Genomic DNA, 15,391 nt, shown 5'->3' on the forward strand with positions numbered 1-15,391 from the left:
CAAAAGATCATTTTTTATCAAGCTCCACTGCTGAAGGTCTTCGTGTGACTATTTCATCTACTATGGATTTGTGCAATTATCTTCTGAAAACGCGAACATTCAGTTATGTGCTTACTAGCAAAATGAATCAAGATCCCTTAGAGGTACAGGTTTTTTGCTTGATTGTGTACGTAGGTAATGTATTTAAATTGCAGCGTTTTTTTTGGAACAATTAGACAAGCTGGTTGTGATAATGATCACCCTACAATGGTGACGTTTATGCATGTATATCGTTTATTATCGACTTATAAGCTGCTGAAACCTCCAAAATTTGGCAATTGCACGAATGACGAAGACGAATCACAAAACACGGTGCTGTCTATTACAAATTTTAAAGCTATCTTTTGTGACAATGACTCTGCTAACAAAGCTCAGCATATTGAAAAAATCAAGGGTAAATTAGATGGGCTTCTTGAAGGAGAATTTTGGGAGGATTCTGAAGACACCGTGGCACCTATTTACGATGTCGATATACCTGAAACACTAGATTGCATTATTTATTACTTAACTGGTTTTATTTGTAAAAAGCTATATCGAGAATCAAGCTGCAAATTTTGTCGGGAGCTGCTGTATAATCCCAAACCTACTCATGTTTTAGCTCCCGAAGCTGAGTTAGTTGAATTAAAATCTCGAGGATGGCTGAATCATCCCAATAAACCTATTCATAATTTATTAAAGAAGTTAGAAAGTGTGATGTTTAAACATATCGACTCTGTTGATGTCTTCGACAATACACTGGAAGATTTTTTTTCAGTTCACGAAAACAAACTAATACAATTTCAGTGTCAAGAACATCGGGACGATGTAATAGCTAAAGCGGTTTATTACTATACCTGCATGCGAGTTAAACAATATTACAGACAAGAGCAAGGAAAACATAGAAAGATGTCTGCAATAAATAAGAAAAAATCAAAGTTACAAATTTCATAAGTGCATATTGTTTTAGAAAATAAATATTTAGTTTCTGTATTACACTGAATTCTTAGCATAAAAAATAATGTTTTCCGGTCCTTGTAAAGAAAAACCTACCAACTGACGTGATTTCAAATTGTAAATCTTTAACTGCCGCGCCAATCTAGTTGTCTGTCCTTGTCTAACTTAGCAGACGACATAAATGAACCACGCGATGAGCGGCCGCCGGATCACCTCTCTATATTATACATCCGTGGTATGAATATACATGCAACCAGATTGACAAATTGGATTTGAAAATAGACCCTACAGTAGTAAATATACATATAGCATACATTGCATCTGTTATACATATAGGTCTGAAATATCTTGGGAATATTTGTAAAATTTTATTAAAAAGGGCCAAAGTTTTAGACTTTGCGAAAAACACCCTACAAATATAAGTATATAGGTATCGCAGATTCTAAACACAAAATGTAGTGGTTATATTTCAAAACAATTTGTGTAAAACAGGGTACGTCCTATATCTTTTCTAGGTACATCTAGTACATAGTATGAATATACATACCACTATCTGAATATTCAGCATAAAAAAACAATATACATTGAATATACTGTATATCTTTTCCACATTATGGACCAAAAACGCATATACATATTATATCGTGTGCTATTTGGGAAGTTTTTGTGCAAATCCACAAACGCGTACTCTTGTAAGTACTTGCATGCAAGAGTACGCACAAGGGCACTTAAGAGTACGCATGTATAAGTTTAACAAACATCACACACAAATTCGCCTCCGGAATAACAAGAACATGCCTCATGCCACCACTTCATACATTTAGAGCATTGAATCCAATCTTCTGTGGGTGGCTCAATAAATTGTTCATTGCAACCTGGGCAATGAATCTCTTCATGGGAATCTTTCGTCTTTGCACCTAATTCCACACTTTTTTTCCACGCACTTTCTTCCTTTTAGTGATCGTAGTACGTTTTTTTGAGGTACCTTCCGCTATTTGCCTTTTTGTTGTTTTAACTTTACTCGAGAGTTTATTATTCTTTAAAGTTTCATCGTGGTTAATGTTTTCTTTTTCTTCCAACATGGTTTTATACGGAGTGCTTGTTAAAAGTTCTGATTTCTGAGCATTTTTTTTTCGGTTTTGAATTGTCGTAATTTTAGGGTATGGTCGAAGTTCGTGTGGACTCATTATGGACATATTTTTTGCCTTCATTTCTTCATTACCGCGTGAATTAACCAACACGTCAGTTTCCACTGGAAGTATAAGCATTTCTGGGGTTGTTTCTCTCCTATCGTGTATAATTTGGTCATATTTGCAAATTTCAATGTCATCTATTTCGACAGTGTAAGGTTCAGCTAACACATTTACAGTATGTTGCCTATTACTAATAGTTAAATCTTTACCGAGAGTCTCTCGCGTTTCTAAAACGATACTCCCATCATTTATACGGTGTAGGTCTAGTCCTTCCAGTTCTTCCGTTCTATCGGTAACGATCGGTTCATCCATTCTGTCGGTGACGATCGGTTCGTCCATTTTGTCGGTGACGACCAGTTCCTCCATCCTGTCGGTGACGATCGGTTCGTCCATTTTGTCGGTGACGATCAGCTCCTCCATCCTGTCGGTGACGACCGGTTCCTCCACTCTGTCGGTGACGGTCCGTTCTTCCATTCTGTCGGTGACGACCGGTTCCTCCACTCTGTTGATGATGACCGGTTCTTCCATTCTGTCCGTGACGAGAGATGGTGCGAAATCTTCATCAGTGAATACTTGTGGATTATACGGAAATATACCAGTCGAAAGAAAGGAGTTCACTGCAGTTTCAACGCTTGATACCCTGTAGTAAGCGTTTTTGAATAGGGAAGAGACCTGCATTTTGGTAATCGCCTTCCCAGGATTGTTTACCAACCAGTTATCGCACAGTTGGCTGTAAGCCGATTTCAATAGTCCAAAAAATCCCTTATCCAAAGGTTGGATTTTATGGCTTGAATGTGGGGGTATTGAGAGGAGGTGTATGAAATTATCTCTGCAGTAATTAATCACATTTAATGTTCTATGAGAAACGTGGTTGTCAAAAATTAACAGGACTGGACTTTCTTCAGTTGGTTTCACATAATCTTTAAAATGCTTCATCCATTGTAAAAACAATTCACTATTAATAAATCCGGAATCCGATATAAGAGGCAAGGTTCCAGCAGGAGCCCCGTTGTACAACTCTTCTCGCATTCTTTTTCTAGGAAAAACAAGCGCAGGTGGAATGTAAACTCCACTTGCGCTAACACAGCAAACTGCTGTCACCAATTGTCCACGTTCTGCACTCACGACTTTTCTAACTCCGTTTTTACCATTTTGCGCAAATACTTTCGGCAACTTGTTGGGAACAGTGGACATTCCTGTCTCATCCATATTATATATACAATGCGACGGGAATTTATATTTTTCATAAAGAAATTTTAAATTTCCAAAAAATCTCTGGATTTGTGGTTTATTATTAAAGCCAATTAACCTTCCAATAGCACATTTTTCTGGTTGACGCAAAGTAATGTTCTGCCGCCGACAAAAATTCTTTACCCAAGTTTTTCCAGCCATTTTTTTTTCCATATTAAATGGATGTTGTATTTTATTCGCTTGCGCATACTCATAGGCAAACTGCTTTAAGTCTTTCATGGTAACACCATAAAAACGAGTGTCCATCTCCCTAACATAGTCTGCTAACTGAGCTTCCATTTCTTTTGTGAAAGTGCAACTATAACGTCCCAAAGAACTGGGAACAGTGTCACATTTCAGTCGTTTTCGAAGCGTCGCTTCGGGGATGCTCATTTCAGCAGCTATGCTTCTTTTGCTTTGCCCCTGTGACAACTTCTCTTTAATGTCTCTCATAATATTTTCGGTAAAGACGAGTTTTCGATTGCTTTTTCTTTTATACGAAGTCATGTGTGCAACCTATAAAATATTCACACCTGAGTCATGGTTGTATGTAAGTGTCAGTCAATTAATTAAAATAAATCAATCAACCAAATTAACATTTAACAAGTTTAATTGTATTTTAAAGAACATTTTTGTAGAGTACGAACTGAGTTTCAAGAGTACGCGTACTCTTGAAACTTTCGATCTGCGTACTCTTGAGCGCCTCGTTGTTCCGTTAAAATTTAGGTAATAAATAGTTCCTAATTATAAATTTTCGATTTACGCGATATCAAATAACATACCTGATATAATAAAAGGTTCCTGGAAACACTAACAACACTTAAGTTTGATATGATTTGTTAATAATAGCTTATTTTGTACACCGCAAAAGTTATACTGAAAACCGCCAAACCAACGTTCCTCAAATATTTCAGACATGTGAAAGGTTATGTAAATTTCTGTTTTACCATCCAACCTGCAATGTAAATAGTGTGATTAAAACATATTTTGGAGATGGCATTAGTAATCCTTCTAATGAATAGTTGCTGTGCGTACTCTTATAGACCGCGTACTCTTAAGTGCCTTTACCCTATATATAAAATCTATATACACTTATTGTAACATATTTCTAGAAAACAAGGTCATGATTAAACTAAATATGTATATCTACTACCCATATTAAATATATAAACGGGATACCTTGGTAATAACACTATATGTCGGTAGTGTAGATACTATAGATGTCCACTGTAGGTCTACAACGTTTCTGTACTCTGCACCTGATAAAGGATACTATGGATATCCATAGCCTTTCGGATCTTATGTAGGGGAAGGTGTTCCACAATGAGACATGTTCCACAGTGAGACAAACAGTTTTTTTTTCAAATTTACCACCATATCAGATTTATGTTTAGCGCGCTTAAATAACACCGCCTGCGCGGGATTCTCAGATATTAAGGCAACAGGTATCGCCATTCCGTACCAGTAACTGGTGGGCCTGTGTTATGAAAGGTATGTAATTTTTTTATTCCTCTGTTTCAAATTGCACAGAAAAATAAACCGATAGATTTATGGGCTTTTCATAAGTAGCTATGTTTAATTCATCCAAAGGTGAGGTTATGTTGCTTTATTCAAGGGCGTAGCATGCATAGTTTATTGTGGGTGAATTTTTGAAGTAGATGCGGAATATTTCTACAATGGAGGCACTTTTTTTGTTCCACAATGAGACAGGTGTCTCATTGTGGAACATTGTAAACCATCTATTGTTTTACGTTAAAAATTGGAATGTAACGATTTTTAGGGCTCCAAAATGGCCAGAGGTAGACAGCGAAAGACAACAAAAGGTGATTTCACTAAAGAACAGATGGGGCCCAGTAAACAAGAAAATGTTATCACAATATTATAGAAACATCACATAATTAAATGCAACATTTCAAATCAATTAGATGTGAGCTTTTAGGGAGGTTACCATAACGTTCTAAACCCTTACCGAAAGGTTGAAGAATTCAATGTTACAAACGAAATGAATAAGCAATGTTTCTGAGAGGTTACTAACTGTTTAGGTAACATTCAAAAAGTAACGTGAAATCAATGTTGCACATATAACTTTTCTGCAATAAGTACAGAAATCATATTCCTGAAATATGTAATTGACGACTTCAATACATTCTCTCAAAAAAAAACTTGCATAAACATTACATTTAAACATTTTGGGAATATTTTCTGCAAGGTATATAAATAATGTACCAAATGCATTAAAAATATATTGTATGAAATAAAAAGAAATGAACCTTAAAATTATGAAATAGTACATATTTACAATGCCAAATTATTTTGTTTCGCGCAGATGCCTTGTTTTCGCATGTTGAAACCATACTTGCACATAACTTTGGTAATCCGCGTCCGTCAGGGCAAAAGTGGCTCTTACTGCTTCTGTAACCAAAAATAAAAAAGTAAGTAAAAGGCCAATTGGACAAAGAATGAAATTGTGAAAGTTTAACTTTTGTCAATAAGAATTGTAAGATGTGGAAAACATAGCAGAGGAGGAACCTATAACATCAGCATCTGAAGGATTTGTTGGTTTTTGAAAAATTTTGAAAAAATCAGATTTCTCTCTGGCGTTAAAATATGACCTATTAACTGTCATCTAGGTACTTAATGCAATATAATAAAACATTGTTAAAAATTAAAAAATAAATGTATTTTTACCTCTAATTGCCATTATTAATTTCAAATCCGCAACCTTAAAGTTTCCTTTCTGCCCTGTCCAACTGCAAAATTGTCCTACTATATTTGAAAATATTTTTTTCAAACAATTTGTCACACAATATTTTGCGTTCGAACCGCCTACATACTTCAAGATAGTGATCTGGAAAAACAAGAATTACAAATGATAGGTACACATATGTATACTCAGGTATAATTTACATTTTATTCAAAGTAAACTGCATCATAACCAAAATAAACTGAATTTTTTGTTTAAAAATTAAAAATATTTACCAGTTTTTGGAAAATCTTATCATCTTCCAGTTTTGCCTCTAAATCTGTTACTTCTTGTAAAGATTTACATGGTAAATCAGTAAAGAGGTTGGGTTCGATGCGATCGAGTTGTACGTTTACTTCTAAACGTCGTTCAATATGCCGTAATCGAATGGACATTACATCCAACGTTGCTTTTATTTCACGCATTTCAGTTAGCAATGCGTGTTCAAAATCACTTATTTTTTGCTTATCGGTGCCTAAAACAATACATTAAAAATAAAAATATTTTCTTTATTTTCCACCACGGTGATATACCGTGCTTTCCACCAAAAAATATAGGTGGAGAACTTTATGGTCTTATACATTAAGGTGCTGACTTTTGTCTTATAAACATCAAGTGGTAATGACAATACTATTATGACCTGTAACACGCCATGGACTAATAATGTTGCCCCTTAATCATTTTTTTAAATTAATGGCCAAATTTATAATTAATCATTCAATAGTAGGAAATCTATACCTGTAGTGGTGGGTGGTGTTACGTCATAAAGAATGGGTATGTCCTCTACTGCGGTATACTCAATCACTGTAGCCTCCTCCTCATGTGCAGTGCTTTGGACAGTACTTGCTTCTGAAGGGCCATCAGAGTACTCACTATCATGAGCAGTATGTAGTTGACTGCCAGTTGCTTCGTTCTCTAAAACATAATTTACAATAACACCATAAAGTTTAATTAGTGAAGTGAAAAACACTATTGTGTCACTAGTTGCTACAGTGTAAATAGGCAGTAAATAAACACAGTGTGTATTAATGGAAAATTTTGCAGAAAATAATACCCCCGTCAAAATTCAGCTAATAACAACACTTGCTTTTTCAAAAACACACTAATGTCATGCAAAATCAGTCAATTGACTTATTTCTTGATCGGCAAAGCGATATTTAAATTTTTCTGATTTGGTCAACTTAGGACAATATATATTGTCAAAGAATGAAAAATTAAATTACTTACCACTATCTAGGTCAGTTGGTAGTGGTGGTGGAGATGACAGGCTGTTGTCAATATATTTACTATTGGGTTTTCTTTTCCGGGGTCCAAGGTCCACCTTCGATTCCGAGGAATAATTGGCGGTTTTGGATTCTTGGTACAGTGCTTCTTTGTAGCTGTGATAGTTGCCAAATATCTTCACATTATCAAAAATTACCCAATCAGCACCTGGCTCCATTCGTGTCATGATGGCCTTTCGTTCAATTTTTGTTGGCGGCCAAACTACAAATGCCTTCTCGTTTTTTCTTTGCAATCATTTTGTGGGCGCAGCAGATACGAATTCCTTGCCTTGCGAAAAAAAACCCAAAACGCAATACGGTAACTACAAAAGAATAACCTGTATAAATATTTATAAAAAAGTAAAAATTACCTGTATGAATTTTCTCTACAAAAATTTAGATATCTACCTACATATACATACTTAGATAGATATGAAATAAAATTTAAAATTCTACATTTGAAATAATAATAATACTACGCAAGTCTTACATTAACAAAACTAAATATTCCTGTAAACCTATTCCTTATTATGAATAATGGACATTAATATATTGTCAAAATTTAGTAATTTTGTCCTAATATTGTTGATATGGGCGATTTGTAATGTATGAGAAACTGTTTGTACAATACCGCAATTAAACAAAGTTGAAGAACATGGCTTTGAATAATATTCTTGTAAATGATCACATTTTTTAAAAACAATGAACCCTTCACTTGTTTCAATTTTCTTATGAATCCTGACAATTTTCACTATTGATCCATCCGTAAGGTTACAGAAGCACAGATTGTCTGCGGTTCCCAAGAACATATTTCCATATTTAAAACATTGATACGATTCTACCAGCTCATTGTTAAGAAGAGGTTCGTAATGTACGTCCAATTTCTTATAAAATTCTATTTCAGGAGACTTATTATGTGTTGTTAAATACGATCGTTTTTCCAGAGTCCTGTTTATAAATTGTTCAAGTGGGCGATTGCAAGTTTGTAACATTCTTTTTATCTCCGACATGTGGTTTTCAAATTTGAAGGCACTAAAGTTGTCCAAACTGCCAAATTTTAAAACATCGTCTGACAAATGAATGAGATTGTGGACATTGTGAGTAACATATTCGTTACCATACAGCATTCCATAATTCTCAACAAAATAATGCATAAGTTGCTTTGCATAATCATTATATTTTGTACATAAAGTTGGCGATGTTAAAATACGTATTGCACAATGGAGCGTCATAAAATGGGTGTACTGGTCATCATGTATCCTATCTTTTAAAACAATAGGGCCTGTGTAAAGTAAAAACTGCCTTAGTTCGGAAGCTTTCCATCTGTCCAATTCGTCCATAGTTCGTGGCCTTCGGGCAAAGTCCTTTGGATGTATATAATTTCTTAAGTTAAGCAATGTCGAATTAATGATTTCATAATCATCCCGATTAACCCTAATCGCTATATTGCCTTTAAGAGCCCGCTACGCGTATTAAATAACTTACGCATTTTCCGTTCAGCTCTTAGCGATTTTTTCGAAAACGGCGTTAGTTAGCAACATCGTGAAAGTTACGTTGGATTCTATAACCTTTCTTCTACGCCTCTCTTGTAACAGATTTTTGATATTTTTTAAATGTTAATAATTACGGCACCTGAAAATACTGAAAATATCATGCATTTCTACAATTATTTATGCAAAATTCGAGTATTATATAAAAAATCTGTTACAAGAGAGGCATAGATGGGTCCTTTATCTTTACATCGGTACCTAACATCAAAGGATAGAATCCAATTTACTCAAAATTTTATACTAAGTCCCACACCTCTACAACGCTACTCGACTCGTATAATATCTGGCGAAGCTACATATTCTTTATTAAAGAGGCGCGACTTAATGTGTAGTGTGAGTATTCAGGACCGGAGTCAGTTGTGCTGTAGCCTTTACTGTATGGTGCTTTTAAAAATATAATTTTTATCACCTTTTGTGAATTGTGAGCGTCGGAATATATACAGAGCATTAGATATACGATATACACTGAGCGAATTTTTACGCGGAAAAACAGGAGTGTTATTGTGTCAACAGTTTGTTTCTTATCGGGTGGATAACTTTTAGTGGAATTACACATGGAAGCTAACTACAGAAGAGGAGCGAAGACAAGGTTGCGGTTATCTATTCGCAGGAAGAAATCCAATAATATCTATAAATACAATGCGTAAGTTATTTTTTATAGCTACCAGCATGTAGTAAAATAATTTGTTCTAGGGCTCGTGCTGTTGGGCTTCCTTGTTCGACCAAAAATATTTTGCCAACATCTAGAACTACGTAAGTATATTTCCATAGACAATTCAACTCATGTATAAAAAATCGCATAAGCCGCAGTGAAATTGTCACTTTGACAGCGGCAAAAGTTACCTGCAACTTTTCCAGCGACAAATGCACTAGTGGTTTTTTCATTTATTCATTTTCGAACCAATTATCGCATTATCCTTTCCCATATGACTAGTTTGACGTCTGTCAGTAATTGATTAGTTATGTGAATTTCTTGTTCGTTAAATTGTCCTGCCGAATTACACTCGAAGTTTGTATTTAAACCGAGTAAATTTGTGTTGTTGCAATTCAAATCTGTTGCCTTTTAGCAATTGAACTCGAAAAACTGTCAACCTAAAAATGCTCCACCTGCGGTGTCGAATTTTTATTAGTTGACAGTTTTTCTCGTCTAATTGCTAGGCAACAGATTTTCATTACCTAAACAACCCAAATTTACTCGGTAAAATACAAACCTCTTGTGCAATTATAAGTGACAATACATACGAGATTTCGAATTGTCTGTGCGTCACCTTTGTTACTATTAGAAAGGTATTTCAAATATCTTTTTCTCAATCATACCTTACCTATTCAGTGGTCCTTTATATTTTTGTATTGTTGTCCGTCCGTGTGCACAACAACTTTTTTTATATGCGGCCGATTGCGCTGAAATGTGGTGTCAATAGGAACAAAAGTTATGAATTAATTGCTAAAGTAATGGAAGTCAATCTTTCCTTAGTGTGGTTTATACGTTTTCCGGTAACTTTTAAATTGTGAGCGTTTTATCCACCCGTCCGTCCGTCAAAATTCATTCAGTTTTAGCAATATTTTGGATTTATTTTTGAAAATAATGAAAAATCGAAAAGGAGCAATTAATTAGCAAATAAAAAGCTGTGTCGAGTTATAAAGAATTTTTCTTATAAATAAATTTTTTTATGTCTCTCTATTTCTTTAATTTTTTCTGTCAAACACATGTCCAAAAAGTCACGTAACTTGAGACATACTGTAATTAGGGATCTATCATAAAAAACAGAATCAGTTATTATAAAAATTAGAGCCATAACACTGTAAAAACGTCGTTACGGTAAAATAGTTATTCAAAATATGGCCGTAGTGTTAGATTAAAAACTAAACTTTTTTACTTGCGCACGCACATAGTTCTGGAAAAAAGCGCATTTTTTTAGTACAGCTACCACCTTAAATAGTTTGAGGACAGCGATATTTAATTAAATGCTGCCCATCAACATAATAAATCATCCATTTTTAGTTCCTACTCATCGACACGATGTGTTTGATAACCTAGAAGTGGGTAGTTTGACTAGAATCTACTTTTTTATCTATTTTTCAACATATGTTTTTTTCTTTGATTTTTAGTATCTTTATATAATGTTATAGGGAAAAGGAAAGTATTCTGCCAAATGTAGAAATCATTGCCAATATTACCGAATCTTCACCTGAATCCCCAGAGATAGAAAAAAGGAAAACGTAATATTTTCCATATCGATTTTTTATGTGTTTATCTTTATACCGTTTTAGGGTAGAGAACAATGATTTTCCAAATGAAGAGGAAATTTTTAGTGCTACCGAACCATCACTGGCGCCTATTGTAAAAGGGAATAAAAGGTAGGTAATTCAAGTATTTTATAATCATTTCTCGCACACCAGCTTCATACAAGATGTGTCTTCACAAAAACGAAAAAGTGGCGACTGTGTTAAAAGGTTTTTAACACACTCTGGAAGGATCACTTATTCTAATTCACACACAATTGCTATGAAACTCACCATTCTCATTTTGATTGTGACTAAAAAAACTTAATTTTTGTTTTAGGAATTCAACCTCAGCCGTGTCTATCGATGGGCTACGAGTAGTTGACCTACAAAAATTCATCGAGTCTTTGAAAACCTTATCTACTCATTCCACATTATTTGGGTGCAGTTTAGTGAATTTGCAAGTAGTAAAAGAACTAAAAGTGGGTTACCAAACCAAACTTACTTTTAAATGCGATATGTGTGGTTTTTCTAAATCTATACATACCTGTCCAGAAAGTCCACAAAGCGTAGACGTGAATACGTCAGCAGTTACCGCAGTCATGAACGTAGGAGGCGGTTACACACAACTCGTAAATATTACTGGTGCAATGAACATTCCGAGTTTAAGTTTTTCTTTATACAAGAAGATTCATAGTGAAATATGCACTGCATGGGAAGACCTTGCTTGGAAATCCATGAAAGAGGCTGCAGAAGAAGAAAAAATGATAGCTTTACAATGTGGCAGCGTAGACGTAAATGGAACGCCAATGATTACTGTAGTTGGCGACGGAAGCTGGGCCAAGCGTTCATACAGAGGGACAGGAAATTATAATTCCCTTTCTGGAACTGCTGCAATAGTAGGGTTAAAATCAAAAAAGATTCTGTATTTAGGTGTTAAGAACAAGTACTGCTGTGTATGCCAAAGGGCTAAAAATATCGGCACTGAAGCTGCCGCGCACACGTGCTATAAAAACTGGAACCTTTCTTCAACGGCAATGGAAGCGAACATTATAGCTGAAGGTTTTTGTGCAAGCCTTGAAATGTATGGGCTTATTTATAATAAACTTATAGCTGATGGTGACAGTAGCTGTTACAAAAAACTACTAGATAGTAGACCGTATGAAACCTGTACAGTGGAGAAAATTGAATGTAGCAATCATTTACTCAGAAATTATTGCAATAAACTGAAGGAACTTTCCAAGATGAGGGGTATTCCTGGATCACTAAAAAATATTTTGTCAAACAACATTTTACGCTGCAGAACGGCGGTGGTGAAGGCAATTAAGTATAGAAGGAGTGAAGCCAATACAAGCTTAGAAGATAATATCAAAAACCTGAGAAAGGACATCATCAATAGCGTAAGCCATATATTTGGAGAACATTTGAATTGTTCGGAATTACGCTATTTTTGTGAAAAAACGGAACCTGACCAAAATAATTACATGTCTGATTTTCGAACATTAAACCTCGATGAAAAGCTAATGGACGCAGTAAGGTATTTGGCAGGACACTCTAGAAGCTTACTCGAAAACGTTACGACAAATGTAGTAGAACAGTTTAATTCAATTATTGCACAAAAACTTGGCGGAAAACGTGTGAACTATACCCAGCGAAGATGTTACCAAGGCCGATGTTACTGTATAGCCCCGGAAAGACAGTACAAGAAATGGAAATGCGTAAATTAAGAAGGCAAAATGTTCACAAGCAAAGCAGAGCCAGAAAAAAATTAATATTTTCTTCTGCCTCCACAGACGCTGACTATGGAGATAATTGCCAGAAGCCAGATGTTGATCAAGAGACGTTTGAGGAAATGAAAAGCGAGTTTATAAGAGCACTTCATAAATCAACAGCTGAATATGAAGAAATTGAAAAGAAAACGCGTCTACAAGCCGATTCATCTGAATGGAAGCACTATCGAAGAAAATTATTAACATCCTCCATATTTGGAAAAATTTGCAAAATGCGAAAATCAACAAGTTGTTCATCAACTGTAAAAGGCACTTTGTATACAGAATTTTTTTCGAAGGCAACGACCTGGGGAAAAAATAATGAAGACCGAGCAAAACGAGAATTAGAATCAAAATTTGGTTTGCAAATTTCCAGCTGTGGCCTTTTTATAAATGAAGATTGGCCATTTCTTGGTGCTTCTCCAGATGGAATTGAAGTGAATTCAGGATGTCTGGTAGAAATTAAATGTCCGTACTCAGCCAGAAACAATACTATTAAAGAAGCAGTTGCAAATAAACTGATAACATATTTGGACATAGAAGGTGATACCTATAATTTAAAGACCAGTCATAATTATTACTACCAAGTCCAGGGGCAATTGAATATATCAGACAAAGAACAATGTTATTTTGCGGTATGGACTCCAAAGGAAATTGTCTGTATAAAAATTCCAATTGATAGAACTTTTTTTATAAATTCAATGCTACCAAAATTACATAAATTTTATTTTAATTGTCTCTTGCCTGAAATTATAGACCCTAGACATACAAGAGGATTAGAAATAAGAAACCCGGAGTATATAACCAATGCACAAAGTGATAAAGTAAACACCTAAAAACACTATACAGCGTGTTTCAAAATGAATAGAGGGGTTTCAACATGTTATAATATTTGATAGATGAAACTTACAGCCACAAGTGATATATCAACTGAAAGAGAAACTCAAACAGTTTTTGTTTGTTGGCATCAGTGCGTATGTTTCCGCCGCAATCCGCTAGAAAGCGCTAATAGCAAAGATGGCGACTAAAGAACAGAAAGCGTTTTGTGTTTTACAGTTTGCAAAGACGGAATCTGTTGTTACTGTGCAACGTGCGTTCCGGATTAAGTTCGGTTGTGCTCCTCCAGGTGATAACAACATTCGTAGATGGTATCATCAGTTTCAAGACACTGGCTGCCTTTGTAAAGGCAAGAGTACGGGACGACCACGAACTAGTGAAGAGAGCGTTGAGCAAGTGCGTAATTCGTTGACGCGTAGCCCTATGAAATCCGTTCGGAAGGCTAGTCGTGAATTAGCAATTCCTGTGACGACTGTTTGGAGAGTTTTACGGCGACGCTTACAGCTACGTCCTTATCGTTTGCAGTTGTTACAGGCTCTGAAGCCTACCGACCATCTTTTACGTGCCAACTTCGCTAACGACATGTTGTTGCATGACAATGAAGATTTTCTGGATCTTGTCGTCTTCAGTGATGAATCGACCTTTCACCTTAGTGGTCGAGTTAACACCCATAATGTTAGGATTTGGGGCTCAGAAAATCCCCACATGATGGTACAAGTGCAACGAGACTCTCCTAAATTGAATGTTTTTTGTGCCATATCTCGGCAGAAAATTTATGGTCCTTTCTTTTTTGGTGAAGCAACTATCACTGGTACTTCTTATCTGGATACGTTACAGCAATGGCTCTTCCCTCAACTGACACATGATGAACCACAAAACTTCATCTTTCAGCAAGATGGTGCGCCGCCTCACTGGCATAATGAGGTACGCGATTGGCTTAACCTAACTGTACCCTACCGCTGGATTGGCCGTAAGGGGCCTAATGACAGGGCTTGTTTCGCATGGCCTCCACGGTCACCCGACCTAACCCCGTGTGATTTTTATCTTTGGGGGTTTATTAAGGACCGTGTGTATGTGCCTCCACTGCCAGCCGACCTTCCCGATTTAAGAAACAGGATTGAAACAGCTGTTGCAGCAATTACTAATGAGACACTCATCAAAGTTTGGGAAGAACTAGCATACCGTCTTGACGTATGCCAAGTGACGAATGGTGCTCACATTGAACACTTGTAGGCTATAATGTAAAACTGTTTGAGTTTCTCTTTCATTTGATATAACAATTGTGGCTGTAAGTTTGATGTATTAAATATTATAACATGTTAAAACCCCTCTATTCATTTTGAAACACGCTGTATATAAAAATATTCCATTTTTTTTCCTTACTGCTGTGAATGAGTCGTGTATCTTATGACTATAAGAATTAAACCATTGTACATAATAAATAAATATTTTTAACATAAGGTATTTTTGTGTTGCTTAAAGCTAATTTGAAAATTCCCGAAAGATTCCCTTATTTATGCGTACAAAGGAAAATAAGTTGAGGCATTTAATATTCTTATAAATAAGAAACTTAGCCTTTGAGTAGTCTGCGCAGTGCGCATGCACACACCTA

General features: G+C 35.6%; 2 protein-coding genes across 2 annotated transcripts; one reads left to right on the forward strand and one right to left on the reverse strand.

The window, feature by feature from the left end:
• Positions 1 to 5,703: 5,703 nt before the first annotated feature.
• LOC116163975 lies at positions 5,704 to 8,799 on the reverse strand. The gene is made up of 6 exons (XM_031478102.1): positions 7,772 to 8,799; positions 7,366 to 7,723; positions 6,877 to 7,053; positions 6,375 to 6,613; positions 6,084 to 6,243; positions 5,704 to 5,807 (listed from the first exon to the last, which is right to left on the reverse strand). The coding sequence occupies exons 2-6, from the start codon at positions 7,586 to 7,588 to the stop codon at positions 5,704 to 5,706; spliced, it is 903 nt and encodes a 300-aa protein (XP_031333962.1). The 5' UTR covers positions 7,589 to 7,723; positions 7,772 to 8,799.
• Positions 8,800 to 8,851: 52 nt separating this feature from the next.
• On the forward strand, positions 8,852 to 11,746 carry LOC116163976. Its single transcript, XM_031478103.1, has 6 exons — positions 8,852 to 9,593; positions 9,644 to 9,703; positions 11,081 to 11,170; positions 11,222 to 11,308; positions 11,514 to 11,655; positions 11,729 to 11,746. The coding sequence occupies exons 1-6, from the start codon at positions 9,505 to 9,507 to the stop codon at positions 11,744 to 11,746; spliced, it is 486 nt and encodes a 161-aa protein (XP_031333963.1). The 5' UTR covers positions 8,852 to 9,504.
• Positions 11,747 to 15,391: the final 3,645 nt, after the last annotated feature.

The sequence above is a fragment of the Photinus pyralis genome, unplaced genomic scaffold, assembly GCF_008802855.1.
Source record: "Photinus pyralis isolate 1611_PpyrPB1 unplaced genomic scaffold, Ppyr1.3 Ppyr1.4_LG2, whole genome shotgun sequence".
NCBI lineage: Eukaryota > Metazoa > Arthropoda > Insecta > Coleoptera > Lampyridae > Photinus > Photinus pyralis.